This window comes from Barbus barbus, assembly GCF_936440315.1.
Source record: "Barbus barbus genome assembly, chromosome: 7".
NCBI lineage: Eukaryota > Metazoa > Chordata > Actinopteri > Cypriniformes > Cyprinidae > Barbus > Barbus barbus.
Genome location: NC_136735.1, coordinates 9,942,209 through 9,960,139, shown reverse-complemented (window position 1 = coordinate 9,960,139; position 17,931 = coordinate 9,942,209). Strand labels below are relative to the sequence as shown.

The following is a 17,931-nucleotide window of genomic DNA, read 5'->3' as shown; positions in this document are numbered from 1 at the left end:
AACAGACCTTAAATAAAGAACAGAATGGATGAACTATTCCTTGAACATGAACATCTATTGAAATTAAATTCAGATAATTTTTTAAGTTCAGATAATTTTTTGGGCCAATTTAAGTGAATGTTTGTGCATTTGTTTGTGTGTGTGTGTGTGTGTGTGTGCGTGTGTGTGTGTGTGGCTGAGAGGTGGTTTCCTCGTGGGATTTCTCTCTCACATCGAGATGCATGTGAATGGCCCACTGCCTGGATCGCACTGACACACATCCTCTCTCTCTTTCTCTCTCTCTCTCTCTCTCAGACACTTTGCGCTAAAAGTTTGGTTTTCACAGTAAAGCGGTACATCTCAGCACAGAGCTGGACTGGTATATTTAGGGAACACACATGGCATGAGAGACAGATAGACATGGGCAAATAGCGTATCATCTCAACTTCTCAAAAAATATATTCACACACACATACCACCGTAACAACCTGAACAATTGCTTTGCTTTGCATAGTACACAGCGGACAAACTAGGGAATACACGCTCTCAAAAACAAGACACTGCAAGGACTGCTTGTGGCAGTATCTGTACTGGAGAGCAGATGTCAGACGTCCTGAAATGTGAGTAAATCTCTGATCTTAAGCCGCTCTGTCTGCTTTTTGCTTGTAACAGGATGCCGCTTAAGTCGGAGTGTGTTTGTGTGTATTTGCTCTTTGCTGTTTGACTTTCTGTGTGTTTAATATGAGACGACTCCCAGCATCCTTGTGATGTTGTCACACTCATTTGTTCTGTATCTGCGCTATGCAGACAAGCTATTTTGGACTTCATTATCTGTCATATGCAGACTATCTTTTTAGACTGATCTCAGCCCAGCTTTGGCATGAAGTCTTCAAAGTCTTTTATTATTAGAATATGAGGTTTGTACTCCGCTTCTAGCCAAATTGTTCCTTGACTGCCTGCGTGTAGCATTTTTTAAGGCAAGTATCACTGTTACTATCATTCATCAGTGTTATCTTATTATCATTGAAATACTGTTATTTGATAAAGCTATTGCTCATATTTAGAGTGTGATATATTTTGAGTTTGATATCTAGATTTGATATAAATCATGGCCACGTGGAGTTCTCCAGCCTGCTGTATGTTGCAATGGTGTCTGGTAATGGTTAACTACACCTGCAGCGGTTTGCGTGAGGTCAAAGTATAATGGACAGTGGTTAAAGTGGTGAAGCGGTGCTGGATCTATTTACATCTGTGTTTGTGTTTGCTGTGAGAAGTAAATCCTGATAATCAGAAATGGAAACAGTGTGCTGTTTCATCCATAAACCTGGGAGGACACAAACCAGGTACACGCAGACTCCGCAACAAGGTAAATGTGTCCGGATAACCTTTGAGATCTTGAACTGAGCTGATCTGAGACTAAATGAGAAATCTCTGACATGCAGAAATTTCAATGTATAACTCCATATGCAAAAATCTTAAATAATATGTAAAATAACTATAACAATTAACGATACAAAATTAAATTGTAAATATGACAGTGGATCACACTGTAATTTTTTTTTTTTTTTAATGTATAGTAAAACATTTAAAGCAGCCGTGGTTGCCAGAATTTAAGTATAAAGTTGCAACATTTTAAACTTTACAGATCCTTTTTCTTTTTCTTCTTTTTACTGTACATTTAATTTCAATATTTTAGGAACTGAAATAATTTTTAATATACAAAATTATTAAAAATCTGTTGTTTTTTTTTTACTTTATAACATACTGACAACCACCTTAAAACGGATGGTAAAGAGATGAAGCATGAAGTTCATCAGAAGCTCAAATTAATAGGTGCACAAAAACCTGTGACACTAAAACAATGCAGTAAATATTAATTTAATTAAAAATGGGATGTGTATAATATCTTAATTGTTTAATCATTTGTTTTGGTAATATATAATATTAAATTGAGACAAACTACTGAGTCTTAGTGTTTCTCATATATTATAAAATACCCCTATAATAAATTCTCAAATTATGCAAATCATTTCAAAGTAGCAATCCACACGTTAAATTATTGCAAAATATTCTTTTTAGTTTATTTTTTATTTAATAGTATTTATCCATTTAGAGTATACATTATTCCAGTTTGTTTGTTTCCAGGAACTCATATCCATGACCTGCACCATCCTTAACCAATTGAGCTTCAGAAACTTTCAAATAGTCCCATTTGTTTGTTTGTTTATGTTTTTTTAATCAAAATAAGGCATAATGAAGCATAATTAAGAACTCCATTACGTTTACTGAAAGAATAACATAAATTGTTCTCCTTTTGTGCATGTATTTGAAAATCTGATGAGAATGCAAATGCACATGATACTGCCTGAAATCGCAGGTGCGATAAGAGACCGATGTGAAATGTGTCCGTGTTTGAGTGATCAGCTTTGTTGTGGGGCGTTACCTGCTTCTCAGATGGGTGTGACTGAGAAACAGCGTCACGTTCCTGACTGCAGCACTCACACCTGAGAGAGAAAGATACAGCGTCAGAGTACGAGAGACAGGCCGTGGTAATTCAGGGAGGGAGTATTTGCAATGCATGGACAGACAGGATGTGACAGTAAAAGGGAGAATGACTGAAGAAGGTAAGAACAGCAGGGCAGATTGAGACCGAGTGAAGGAGGTGAAATGATCCTGATGGAGGAGACTGGGATGCACCTTCGGCCCTCGGAGAATTGCAGGAGCTGGGTGAAGATCCCTTTAGAGGAAATGGAAAGTTTCTACAGGTTCACTGTTTGCTGTGAAGGGCTAAACTGTAAGTTCCTCTTGTGTCATGTGCTGAGAAGATGAGAAGTGTTTGTGTGGCTCTTTGCTGTTTTTCCCAGCACTCATATCATGATGTTGTTGGCAGTGATGTATCATGGGATGTTTGCAGAATGATAACACATCTGCAATTTGAATACATGTTGTTAGTATCTGGTTGTGTCACACTATTGCTGTCAGATTTAAAAAGCTGAATGTCTTTTAAATCCCTGCATGGATCAAGCAGCCAACATTTCACTAAAGTAAATTCAAATTAAACAATTAAATGTAATTTTCAATTTAAAATAATTAAATTGAAATTATTTATTTATTTACTCATCCTCATGAATTTCTACACCAATGTTTTTTTCTGACACAAGTGTAAATTTTAAAGAATTATTTTACAGCTCTTACCATGATGCTCCATAATAACCAGCTATTCTAATTTAGTATTATTTAATATACTTTTCTGAATTAGTTTAATATAATTTTTTATATTTTATTATATTCTTTTGTCATTTTTATTAGTTTTTGGTTTTAAAAAAAATATTTAGCTTTATCTTATTGCAGGTTTTTAATCTAATATAATCATTTTATTTTATTTCAGCTTTATTTGAACTAACAAAAATGATTTTTAGTAGTAATAGTTTAAATTTAGTTTCAGTTAACAATAACGTGGTAACCAGGGCCGGTCAAGCTCCATAAAGAACAAAAACACCAAATGGCATCATAATTGTTCATAGTTAATAAAACTTATTCCAAGTCCTCTGATCAAGTCTCTGCTCCACTTGACCCTCCCCTAAAGCTCTCATTTGTCATCAGAATTTTAAAATGATCAGAAAAGAATCAGTGTCATATTGATGGCAATGATGTTGACAGTTTTTCTAATTGCATATGTGTCGTTTTATGGTGATTTTTACCTTTATGGAGCTTGACAGAAAGGTAAATTGTTATTGAACGGCACAAGGTAAGCAACATTTCTTCCAATGATTTTCCATTGCCTCACTGAATAAAATAACAGCATATGGAATTGGAATGACATGAGAGTGAGTACACGACAATTCATTTGTGTCAACTGTTCCTTTAAAAGGTAAGGTAACCAGAAAGACATAACAAGCACTATACTTAGTTTGGTAGGTGTCCTTAGCCAAAGTTCAAATGTCATGGAAGCATCTGACATTGCATTTGTCATAAGACTGTCAAACGTCTGTAGAAAGGATGTTGTAATTAGATGCACCTGCTGGCATGTTCCTCTGTGGGTGTGGTTCTTCAGCATGGCATCTCTTTGACTGTCTGTCTCTGTGCTGCTTGAGTATTTTGCATAACCTTTGCAGTGGGAACATCACAACGAACATCAAACAAGAAAAGACTGAGCTCTCCTCTAACGCACATGCGCCTGTGAAGCGGTAAGAGGACACAAGAGCATGTCTTTATTTACCTATGGCGTTGGTGAGGTTTGCTTATAGTGTTACGAGGACACGGTTGATCTTAAACTGCTCTAGGTTTGGCTATTTACACTGGATGAGCTTGCCTGGTTTACGAAGCCCAACCTTATGTTGATGAAACAGAGGCAGCCATTTTGGCTCTGAGCAGCCACCATGTGGCTTGTGCTGTTTAAGCTACTCAGATGCGCTGTATGCTTGTGCGTTAATTTGTACTGCTGATCACCAGAGACTGAAGTTATGGTGTCATCTCTCATGGGAGCAGAGGCAGTGCCGTATCAAACTGCAAACACACTTTGTTGAGAACTGCAGTTATACGTATACAAGGCCATACTGTTAAGTAAACCCCTGAGTGAATCATGTAAGAGTTGATTTTGTATATGCATCAATGTTAGGTGATCAGTACTAATACGCTGTACAATATAGTACAATTTATCAATGCATTGAATCAATGTATTGCAGGCTGGTCACCTCCTCTCTTTGATTTTGCTGTTAGTGTGGGGTACATCAGCCGCCTTCTCATATTTGTTTGCTCTGAGTAAACGTCTGCTCTCCCTGAGTTTCTACACTCAGCAGTACTTTGTATTGTTGAAACAGCCCATGTTGTAGTGTATGTTTACTCTAGCAAATCTCTTATTGCAAGGGTTTTACTATTTTCAGAGACCTGCACTGACAGTTCAAAAGCAGGCTTAACTATGAGCATTATTGACTATTTAGAGCATTAAGAGGACTTTCAGTTTTTGAATATTGAAATTAATTTAAAAACATGATTATGTAAAATATTGTATTGATTATTTTTAGCTAAATATAAAAACGTATACATTAAAAAATACAAATTGTGGCATGTTTTTGAATTCTGCAGGAATCTACTCTTGCAGATTCTGTTTGGGCCTACAGCCTCCATTATCTCACATCATCATTTGCCATTGACTTCATGAATGTTGAAGCCCTTTGGCTTCACTGTCAGTGTGTATTAGAGCTACTGGCCTCCATTTCCTCATCTTGGTTGCTTGGTTTGTCTTTGTTTTGGCAGCCCCTGCAGTAGTGTGTGTTTGCTGGGGCAAATCTCTTGTTTTGTGGATTATTTTTGGAGATGCAAATTTTAGAGGCATAAATGTCATTGCCATTTTAGAGGAAATCTTTAAAGGATGTTTCCTCTCGCTATTGTTATGTTGCATGGGGATTTTATGCGGAGTTGCATGTGGTCGATAAACCAACATTTTGCCACAATCAGCTGCTGTGATTATTTTGCACTTGCACTTGGTTCTTCCTCTTGAGCGTGAGATGTTACAGTAAATTAATTCTATTCTTTTTGTCTATCATTGTGGTTTCTCTTATATATGTAGTTTGAACAGAGAAGCTGATCTTAAATTAACTCTCTCATTTGAATAGCATTGAGTATTTTTGCACTTGTTTACACACAAAAAATTGAATAATTTGCCATGATGTTTCAACTTCTGTTCTCTTGTGTATGGATTTAGGACAGTAAAAAAATATAAGTTTGTAATACTTCAATGTTGATCGATCTAAATATATATCTATATTTCCTTAACTGTTACTTTTTTCTTTCTATTCAGCTTCAGCCATCCACTCTTAAATCTGGACTCCTTGCAAAAATATTATGTAGGGAGATTTTTACCCATTTCTCACACGTCTTGTATTATGCGTTATTTATTTAATGCAGGGGCTGTTTGGAACGGTATGAGAGTAAGTAAATAATGACCATTTTTATTCAAATTTAATGTCAGCGTGAAACTACTGACATCTAACAACAGTGAAACAAGAAAAAAATGTAGGATGGGACTTAATTGTGTCCATCGGGAATTGATTGGCTCATTGGATCATCGCTGTTTGCTAAATGCAATCTCATGTGAGTTATAGGTTTTCCTGCCCTCATTATTTTGATTTTGAAAAAAAAAAAAAAAAGTTTTCTAAGACACTTTACACTTTTGTCACTTTTTCACTTTTAAATAAATGAAATATATATTTTTGATAGACCTTTTTTGGTCTGATTGTATTTTTCCAGTGTGCGGACAATTTCGGCTACCTGGTTGATTAAACTTCTTTTTTTGTTCTACGCACCTGAGAATTTATTGGCTTTTCTTTTTTGAGCGCACACACTTCCTGTTTGATGAAAAAATAAGCAAATACTGCAAAATTCCATAAAAAACAAGTAAATTTTGATTTCATGGTGACCCAGGTTTAGAAAACTAAGAGCATATAAACGCATGTCTTCCTGTTTGGCGAAACTGCATCAATTTAAACAGTATAAGATGCCAGCAGTAAGCGTGGATAATAAAGAGAGGGGTGAAGCTGAGGCCTAGACAGCCTGTGATTCTGTTACAGTGCTTGTGCTGATTAAATCTGGATGATAAAGAGGGTGTGGTGACATGAACGTCCCCCGAGAACAGCTAACCGCTACTGCTAACTGTTGTCCAGACAGCCATCAGGCCAGAGAACGTGACGACTGTCGACACTGATGTAGGTTAATGATGGGACATTCTCCCACTGGCATGACCGAATTTCCGGAGATGCAAAGAATCAAGGAAATGTAATGAAAAATGGAGACTAAAAAAGTGAAAGCACAATCTCATTGGTAAACAGTATAGTATGCTATTCAAAAGAAACACCTGATCTTATGACAGTATGTCATTGCTTTTCTCCTCATCTTTGGGATTTTACTTTAATTATAATGAGGAAGTTTCCCTCCTCTCCTTGTAGCTTCAGAGCCCGCAGAGGAAGTTCTTGCATACTTGTTGTTGTTGTTTGTTGTTTTGTAATAAACCAGACATGTTGTCATAGTAATATCCTGTGGATATATTCATGTCTCTGTGTGTTCCTGGGACTTCTTTGCAAGTGCCTGTCTGAAAACTACCTTTTGTCTCAAGCTTTTTTCCTGTTTCATTATGAAAACAACCACAAAATAACTGGTTTATGAGGACTTTTTTTTTTTTTTTTTTTCAGAAAGTCAGACTGTGCATCCTTTTTCATTTGTTATGCACATTTTATTTACTTGCAGTCCCCAAACTGACATCTTTATGACGTGTATTTCTGCAAACAGGCACATGAGTCTTTGTGCTGGGAGGCCTGGGTTTGATTGGTTGGTGTGTGATCTTTAGATGTGCTGCTGTGACCAAACCCATGCAAATACCCACCAGTGACTGATCACATGACTAGTCCGTGTGTGTGTCATTCGTCACTGGGTTCATCTGAAAGGATGTTTTGATGGGTCAGATGATCATTGTTTTGAGCTGACCTGAGTTGCACAATCGTTCTCAAGTGATTCGAAAATTCCCGCTTTCTGGTAAATGTGTGGTCATATGCTCACTTCAGCATTTGGTTCCCTCGAATTTGCTGACTGACTGTATTCAAGGTTCTTTCCCTGAAGCTGACGATGAAATATAAAGACATACAAATATAAAGAACACAGTTAGGTTGTTTAAAACGGTAGTGCTTCAGATTCAGGATGAGTTGAGAAAACTGGCTGTGGATCTGTGAAAAAAAATGGACAGCAATACAAGAATTACAGGAAAACATCTATTAAGAGACAATTTCCTCCTAAGATACAAAGAATCATGTGCTTTCCTAAAAGCGTCTCTCAGTAAAAATTCATCCTTCCCTTGTGACTCAATTGAGCACAAGACTTTGTTTGAAAGAAATTCTTAAACACATACACCTGAAATGCCACAATATAAAGACTAATAAAATGAACCTTAGTCCTAACATGTAATTAGGTTACATATGTATAAATAAAGTCTTTACGTGTTCTTGAACTTGAACTGTTGACACTTCACATAAAAGGCCTTTTGGTGGCACTTGGGTTTTGTTTAACCAACAATGACAGTTTCATTACACAGTAAATGGTATATTAATATGCAATACGTAAATAGTAGTAAGTTAAACACTATTTACAATTAATGTAACCACTTCTACTTTAGCAATTTCAGGTTTGTTTATAAAAAAAGAAAAAACTACTGAAAACAGACAGTGGCGACGTAGTTTTCAACCAGTTTAAGACTCGGAAGATACCGCTCCAGTTCACATTATCCAAAGAAATTTGAGCTTGTTTAAGATGCGCTCAATCTATAGCGATACAATGGTAAGATGTCTCAAACTGACGATATAAGTCAAATTGAACCGTTTTGAGCCATTTGTTACTGTTTTGTACACATTGTCTTAATTATAATTCAAATACATTTGTTTTATTGACCACAATATTATTGTTGATAATTGTTGAGAGAGAGGCATTTTTGGATACTTTTGGAAAAAGGGCAGGGACTTGAGCCCCCAAAGCACCCCCTCCACACATGCCTTGTGTGTGTATATATATATATATATATATATAACCAATTTTTTGAAAATAATATGGATAATATTGTTTGCATGTTATAATGCTGATATATTAGTTAGCTTGAAATACTTGAACCCAATTCACCTTTTTTCATAGTATAAGGTGGCTCTTGTATTTACTTTTTTAAAATGGATACTATATAATATATATCTGAGGCTGTATTTGTTTTGCTGTATATGTTTATTAAAGGGGCTGGTCACCTCTACAAGAGCAAATATGATGTTAGTTGATCCATCAAACACTTCACTCATCCTGTTATGATCACTGGATTTGTTGGACACACAGTATGTTACATAATTTACACGCAATCCTGTTATTTTAGCATATGAAGTATCGGTTTCATTTTCTGCAGAATGGCTCCGGGAGAACCAGAGCCTGCCAGAAACAGGATGTCTGACTGATGTTACAGAAACACACTCCTGCTTTTCTCATTACAGCTGCTGCAGCACTGTAGAATTATGAAAGACGGCCACATGTACAGTATCCTGTCCCTCTGGACTCTACATTTATCTCAATCAATAGGCCTGGAGTCTATTTTTGCTCTTCGTATGCCGGTATATGTTCAGCAGACTGTATGAAATCAGCTTTACAGTTTTATCACAGTTCAGTTTTATCACGTTATTTCTCATTATGAGTGCCGCTACTAATAAGGCAAGCAACTTGACTTCAGAAATTGCAGTTTTAGCAACTGATTATGCTCCAGTTCATTAAGTTGATGGCATGCAAAGACTGATATCATCTTGTTGTGAGATTTTTATTCTTGCCCAGCATGGAAAAGGCCTTAGAAATGCAGATCACAAGGACAGCAGTTCATTAAGTTTCTAATATATTCTACATAGGCACTTATTTGTATCGATCTCACATACAGTCGATACTTTAAATAGTTTGTTAGACGAACAAGGTGCAGTTTTAATGAGTCATGAATAATTCAATGGATAATCAGGACACGTGTGAAGGGTAGACCAGGGTTTGACTGCTTGGTCAGACAGATCCAAATTCACACACTGTTGTTAAACTTTTTAAATATTGTTTCCTGGGGTATGGCAAAAGTACAGCAAGGGTGAGCGAAGTTATTTGAGTAAAAATGATGGGAGACTAAAGGGCATCAAAGTGAGTTTAATTCTTCACTTAGATCAACCACTGAAAGCTCATTTCCCCTTTAAGTTTGTTTTATACCCTCATTTCCTCCTCATAAATGGAAAATCCCTCTGTGCTTAATGAGCAACTCAATGTCTACACTACAGTGTTATTATCATTATTAATTTTGGTATTCTTTATATACTCTTTAGTTTTAATATTTTGAATTTGCTTTTAAATTTTACATTATTTTCAATTTGATTATTTTTTTTAAATGGTCATTTTTGTATTTTTTTTATATTAATTTTATTTCAATGTTTAGTTTTAATAATAATTTTAGAGCTTCAAAAGGTTTTGTTTATTTCTGCTTAATTTCAGTTAACAAAAATATTTTAATTGTAATAGTTTTAGTTAACTATAATAACCCTAGTAAGAACCAACAAACATTGCACTACATAATAATCCGATTATCAGACCACTTCAACCAATAACAGGCTCTTATTTTCCTAAAACCTTAGTTAATGCAAGTTTAATTAGTTAAAGAATTAAGTAAAAATTTTAGATTAAAGTTAATTTAATTTAAGTACCGTTTATTCATTTATTTTATGTACTTTTTTTATTCATGATAATGTTAATATTAATTGTTATAATATATATTCTTAATATACAATAAAATATAGACTAAATTGGATTACGTTTACAAAGTTTAAGTTTACAAAAAGTTCAACAAAATAATGGTTTATATTTGGTTATTTATTATCCGTATGTTATGTAACTGCGTACATTTAGAGCCGCTATAGTTGAGCCCAGAGGATCTAGCTCATTGGCATAGTGTTACTGATAAAACACAGAAAGGGGCATTGTGTTTGTCTTTATAAAAGCGAAGCCCTGTCTCTCTTAAATAATCTGTAGTGTGTGAGTGTCTCAGACGAGCATGGAGTGGGTATATGTAGCCGGACACAAGATCTAAGAGAAGAGAGCCAGGGGATTTCCAGCGAGAGTGTCTATAACTTGACCTGTATTTTAAAGTCTTCTGTTTTATGTGGCCTGTGACCTTCAGGCTGTGAGAGAGCCTTGAGCTGGAGAGATTGCGTATCACAAAAGTCACAATGAACGTATACTTTCCCAGACAGCACCAGCCCAGATATACCTTTCTGTAAACGTATCTGTGATATTGTCTGAAAATAGTGTGTAGTGCATTAAAATGCATGACACGGTGTTGTTTTGTAAGTAACCGTGGTGCTCTAAGAATGGAGTACTCACAAAAAAAAAAACTTAAACTGGAGAATATATTTAGAGACACTTATCTAACATTGGCAGTCTTTGCTGCTGTTCTACTATTTTTTTTTTTAAGCATAAAAAGGTCATTTTGATGAATCTAAATCTGTTTTGTTTCCATTGATAGCGCTCTCTCTCTCTCTCTCTCTCTCACACACACACACACACACACACACACACACACACAGAGTCTCTCTCTCTCAAGCTGAAGGGTTTTGAGTTCCATCAAAGGCTTTGCAGAACTATAGAGCTGTTTAATTCACAGCAGCAGACTCTCTCTTCACTGATTCCAACCACAAACAGGTGTTTTGTGTGTGTGTGTGTCTTTTTCCCAGGCTCTTTGTGAATGCAGAATACAGACGTACAGCGCTTTTCATTCTGCTCTTATGGATTGCTTGGTTTCTCATATTATAAAAGATGTTGAACTGGATGTGTGTGGTATCCCTGCAGCTCTGTATGACAGTACACAGTGCAGAGTAAAAAAAATAATAATAATTTACATATGCACTGCCGCTCAAAAGTTTGGGATCAGTACGATTTTTTTTTGTTTTTTTTTAAAGACGTTTCTTCTGCTCATCAAGGCTGTATCTATTTGATCAAAAATACAGAAAATTATTTTATGCAAAAAGTTATTTTGTGAAATATTTGTGCAATTTAAAATAACAGTTTTCTGTTTTAATATACTGTAAAATATAATTTATTTCAGTGATCAAAGCTGAATTTTCAGCATCATTTCAGTTTCAACACTCATAATAAATCAGCATATTAGAATGATTTCTGAAGGATCATGTGACACTGAAGACTGGAGTAATGATGCTGAAAATTCAGCGCTGCATCACAGAAATAAATTCTATTTGAAAGTATATTAAAATAGGAAACCAATATTAGAAATTGCAATAAGATTTCACAATATTACTGTTTTTTTTCTGTATTTTTGATTGAATAAATGCAGCCTTGATGAGCAGAAGAGACTCCCTTAAAAAACATAAAAAATCTTACTGATACCAAACTTTTGAGCGACAGTGTATAATATTGTTTTATATATCTGTTACAATTGTTAGTCACATTAACTAACAATAAAAAGTACTTTGAAAGCATTAACAAAGATTAGGAAATGTTAATTTCAATATGTACTCACACATTATTAAAAACAAAAGTTGTAACTTTTAATATTTTTCAATGGATGTGAGCTGACAAGAACTAACAATAAACCGTTATATTTCATAACCTAAAGATGACAAAGATCCATAAATACTGCAATAAATCTATTGCTCAGGGTTGGTTAAACAAAACAGTTGTAAAAATCTACTTTAGTTACAATAATTTTGTCAATGTCTTGATCATTTTTTGTAATAAATATTGCTGAAATTATATATTAAAAAAAAACCAAAAAGAGCTAGCCTATTAAAAGGGGTAAATTCAAGATGAAAAATTAGACTATTGGAATAATTCGAATAATGAACATTAATGTCATAATTTTGTTGCATTGTTGTTATAATAAATTTATTTATTTAATTTATTTGTTTGTCTTATTGGCATGGATGGCACAATCTATGCATTTGCATTTTCACAGTATAGTGTCAAATGAAGTGAAATAACAATAGTGCAATAATTAAAAGGGAAAAAGTATAGCTGACTAATATCCCAATTATTGTAATAATGAACATATTTTATGTACAGTGTAGTATAATAGACTTGAGTATCATGATAGATGGAGTAATGTAGTTTATGTGCTCCTCCTCAGTCCGGCCCCAGTATTTTGATTGGCTGTCTATTATTAATCTACAGGGCCCTGGCAAAGTAACAAACAGAGAAAACTGCTGTCATCCCCCCACCCCATCCCTCTCTCTCTCTCTCTCTCTCTCTCTCTCAAACCTGTTAGAGGCAGGACGATTAGAGAGTGTGTGCGTATTTCAGAGCTTATCCACTCACTCACACACACACACACACACACATACACATACAGGTCGCTACAGAATTGTATTCTGGTTTGTTTAAGTGGCTGCCCTGGGGCTTTTCCTCCCTTTAACTCCACCGTCTGTTGCTTCCACCTGCACGTGTGTATGTGTGTGCGTGGCAGAGTAACCTGATGCCGGTGGAGTTTGTGTGTGTTGGAGATGAGGATATGTGAAGTGCGTTGACGGACGGTTTAGCCTCGGTAATGCGCGGCAGCTTACGGGAGTCCTGCAGGAGGATGAAGCCCCAGAGATAGAGGCACCTGAGACAGGAGGGTGGCTGGGAAAGGTGCATTCTGAGCAGGATGGAGCTCAACCGAGTGTCACTGCTCTGCCAGGACATTACCAGACTATGGCTGCAACTGAAAGTGATGACAGGTAGGAGACCAAACTAGTCTTTATATCTGTATAACCGGGTAAATCTATTGAACCAGGTCAGATGTGTCTAGTTTGAAGTGCTGTTTTGTTTTTATGCTTGTTAAATTTATTCAAACCATATAGAATTCAATAAACTCAGGAAATGAACTTCACATACATGACATTGGTGGTTCCAAGAAGAACCTTTAACATCCATGGAATCTTTCCTTTCCACAAAAGGTTCTTCATAATGGAAAATGGTTCTTTAGATTTTTTGTGTTGTTCACACCAAGAAAAAATGTTCTTTTAAGAACTGTTCATTGAAAGGTTCTTTGGGGAACCCAAAATGGTTCTATGACAGAAGAACACTTTTAATTTTTAATAGTGTAGAAAAAAAAGTGTAATAACCTAGTGGGATAAAACATCACTGTTCTGATTATGTTTTGTATATAGATTTCAGATGTTTAATTGGTATGTTTTACATCTTTATGGTCTTGACAATTAAATTCAGGAGTAGATTTCCATTTATCATACTGTTCTTATTATAAAAGTATGTATTTCTATTTTATACAGTGCTGTGATCTGAAATCTGTGTTTGCTTACATGTTAAACTTTCCCACGATTCATTGATTTTCAAGTTAAAACGCGACCCTGAATTTGAACGTAAACTCCCCCCTCCTTTTTTGCGCACTCAGATCGTGAGAAGCGTATTGTTTGTTGGTCAGCGGTTTGCAACAGTCCCACCCATGCTCATATGGGCAACTTTTGGCACCAGTCTGGGTTTATGCCAACTTCCAGAACCCAGTTGGACTGGCAACAAAGTGTTGTTTCACATTCAAAGCTTTGCTTCAAGCCTGTCAATATGCACAGTGATCGGAGTTCCGTCTTAGCTGTGAATGCTCATCATGGACACACAATTTCACTGTGCATGCAAGTAATGGCACATCAGAAGATATTTGCTTATTAAATCTAGACTGGCATGCTGTCAGTAACTATGACCTCGGGCTATCCTGTATAAGACACTGTCAATTGAATTTAGTTTAGTGTGAATGGAAAATGTTAGGTCATGTTAGGTGCTGAATCAGATGCTGAAATATGAGTTTTATTTAGCTGAGCTTTTTGTTGCTGAAAGAATTGAAAGCAGCTTTAATAAGGGTCAAACTACAACAGACATACCGGAGTGCTGCAAGGTGTAAGCTATTTTCTTTACTATTTGTAGGGTGGCATCCAATAACACACTGTGTGTCTGCAATTACGTGTACGTGGGGTGTGACTTTCTATTATAGCTGATTTATGTGCATAAAGCTATATCTTTTAAGAGAGAGAGTGTATTATGATTTGACATTGATATTAAATGTTTTTTTTATTTAATTTTGTAACTTTTTCTTGATGAAATTTGAATGGGGTTTTCCCAAGCAAAAGTTGCTATCACCATGTCAGGCTGTCGTGGATCGATGCCAGGGCATTCCTATGCAGTTGCTAAGGTGGGAAGTTTTTTAGCATGTTGCTGTGCAGTTGCTAGGGTGTTCTGGCTGGTTGCCCAAATCAAAAGAGCTCACCCTGGTACCTAGATATGGCACGGGTCCTTCTTTCAAAATTGCTTTTTAAGTAACAGCTCACTAGGGCTGGGTATCGAGTTCGATACTTTTTAGGCACCGACCGAATTGCCTCGATACCACCGAGTATCGAAAAACGTCTTGTCGTTCGGTACCAAATTTCGATACCTAAAGGGTTAATCTCATCACCGTCAGTGAGCCAATAATCCTGCAGCACTAGGTGTGTTTGACTAGAAACGGCGACGTGCTGATTGATCAGTGTTTGACATCCGCAAGAGCGTTTCAAAAGCGCACGGAGCAGTCTGCTCTCTAACTTATATCGCGCAGTTTGTTTACTACACAGACTGAAGCTCGCGGTGATTTCAGCGTCTGCCGCCTCTCTAAATGAGGACATGAACAACATCTCCAGAACTGCTGTGAGAGTCAATTAATGAGCATTTTACCGTTTGATTCGAGTAAAACTAACGTCATATCATATACACACAGAACTTTAAAGGTATTCCCGGAAACCCGTCAAAATAAAAGTTCGGTTTCACTTGGAAGACACTGCGGCAGAAATATATTAATATTGTTCAGCGGACAGTACATACTGCTACTACTAGGCTACTATTAAAATTATTAAAACTTTATTTTTTTTTTAGAAATTATCACACAACAGTTATTCCATTTTTTTTATTTTAATAGTAAACCCCCTTTGTTTGCCAAAATAAATAAACTTTGATTTTCAATAATTTAAAGAAATTAAATTAATGTTTTATGTCTTCATTTGAAAACCAGATACAGAACACAGAATTTCTGAGGAAAAATAAAACCTTTCATTAGGCTATTTTAAGAATAAATTTAAATAAACTAAGTTGTTTTTATGCATTCAAATAATTAGACATACTACACCAGAATTTAATAACAATAAAACATATGGTGAAAGAAAATAAAACACCCACTTATAAAAGTGGATGAAGATTTTAAACTTCTTGAAGTCTTTAACAACCTAGAAGTGATGATGTTTTAAAATGAACACGCACTAATGTAAACGTAGCCTAACAGATGTGTAAACTGAAAACAATTTGAACTTTATTAAAATAATTTATTTATTGTGTTGGATATATTTTGTTCCTTTGTGCAGTGGCTCAGGAGATGAGGCTTTGAGTCTGTATAAATATCAACATTAAAATATTTTTTTGAGATAATGTAATCTTATTAAAACTGATTTCATAAAACTGGTATCGAAAAAAGTATCGTTCAGGAACCGGTATCGAACTCAAGGTATCGGTACCGGTATCTAAAATTTTTGAACGATACCCAGCCCTACAGCTCACCTCTTTTAAACAAGTCTCAAAATATGAGACAACATAACAAAATTGGCGTGGGACTGGTTACACTGTTTTTGCAACTGTTGGTGTTTGAATATATTATAAAATGTAATTTATTCCTGTGATGTAAAGCTGAATTTTCAGCATCATTACTCCAGTCTTCAGTATCACATGATCCTTCAGAAATCATTTTGATATACTGATTTGCTGCTTAAGAAGCATTTATCATCAATGTTGAGAAGATTTTTGTGAAAGTGGTGACCCCCCCCCCTCCAAATTCTTCGATTGATAGAACCTTTTTTCTTTTTTTTTTTTTTCTTTTTTTATCAGTGTAAGTCTGCACTGTCACTTTTATCAATTTCATGCATCCTTGCTCAGTATTAATAGTTAAAAAACGTTTGTAGTGTGCTTACAATAGGGTTAACAGTATGAGCAGCTGTAATAGTGTTGCTTGCAAACACTTCTAAAATTTGTGACATTTTTGCAGTGTTTGCATCGGTCTGTTATATTTTCTCACTCTTCTGGTTGACTTCACAGGGTTTGTCATAGCTATTTTACTCGCTATCATTTAGTAGCCATCTGTCTATGTACGTCTGGTGTGGTTGTCTTGTGTGTCCAACCACTGTGGTTTTGTTGGGCACCAAGTCTAGAAACTTTTTACTCCCCAATATCATCACTGAGAGCGAAAATAGAAAATTGTAAAAATCATACCCCATAATCAGTAACACACTGCATTTATACAATTCAAAGGCTCTGATCAGCGTGTTTTTAAAGACTCCTTTAAAGAAAGTCTCTGAACTTTAGTGGCCTCGTTTTATTTTTGTTCAGTTTCAGACCACAATGATCTGATATACATTCAATTAAACTGTTAAAAACATTGGCACTGGAATGTAGAGAATTTGATCCACTTGTTACCCATTTGTTGTTGGTGTAGGGGGCTGTGTGTGTTTGTTTCTGCTTTGTATTCTTCCAGCCTAACAGATGGTGACTCTGTAAAGTGCAGATAAGATGTCAAATGTTAGTGCATGAACACACACACACACCCTAGTCTATTCTGATAGCGCACACACAGCTGGCCTTTTAGTTTGCAGTTGGTGTGATTTGTATAGTTGATACGGCACTGTTCACATTTGTCCATATAGCTGGAGCCAGACCACATGTCTGCGTACAACACACACACACACGGTTACAGAGCCCTCATGACACTTAACCATGTGCACTGTTAATAAGCCATTTGGGACTTTATTCGTTAAGTTGTTTGTGTGTGTTGTGAGTGTGTAAATAATGAGCTGGTGCGTAGTTTTGTGTGATGAAGATCAGAGAAGCAATCCACGTGTATGTGTGCAATGGTAATGTTGTGGCTTAATGGTATTATTGTCTTCTGTGGAACTGCTTTATAGCTAAATTGAGTGTTTTGTAACTCAAACTTTACAAAACTTTTATCCTGTTATTGAACTAAATTGAGCTAAATAATTGTCTTCTCTAGAGATGCTTTATAGTTCAAATTAAAGTCATTTTATAACTGATGAATTTTGTAACTGTTATTTCCTGTATATTTCTGTGAAGCTGCTTTGCTACAGAACAATCGGTTTTGTATAAAGCACTATATTAATAATGTGACTTTATGGTTAAGGATCTGAGCTTTGCAAATACAGATCGACATTTGATCCCAGGTCTGACGAATTATCTTAAAAGGACAGTACATAAAATCACTAAATTGTCTTTCCAAACCTGTAGGAGTTACTTTTTTTGTATAATGCAAAAGAAAAAAAGAAGAATGTTTCAGCTTATGAAATGAAAGTCAGTAGGTCCTGAAATGAAATGTTTGTATAGACAAAGTACACT

The 17,931-nt window shown here is 35.7% G+C and overlaps 1 protein-coding gene across 6 annotated transcripts in view; it reads left to right on the top strand.

The window, feature by feature from the left end:
• The first annotated feature begins 251 nt into the window (after positions 1 to 251).
• LOC306873266 (guanine nucleotide exchange factor DBS-like) overlaps positions 252 to 17,931 on the top strand; it is a 65,489-nt gene continuing 47,809 nt past the window's right edge. For 2 of the 6 annotated variants that reach the window (XM_079422424.1, XM_079422426.1), the window contains exon 1: positions 763 to 1,345. In XM_079422424.1, coding sequence (XP_079278550.1) covers positions 1,273 to 1,345 — 73 coding nt within the window. In that variant the 5' untranslated portion in view covers positions 763 to 1,272. Of the gene's footprint in view, positions 600 to 762; positions 1,346 to 12,846; positions 13,242 to 17,931 lie in introns of those variants that run through there. The other 4 variants (XM_079422423.1, XM_079422422.1, XM_079422427.1 and 1 more) reach the window with 3 other exon arrangements.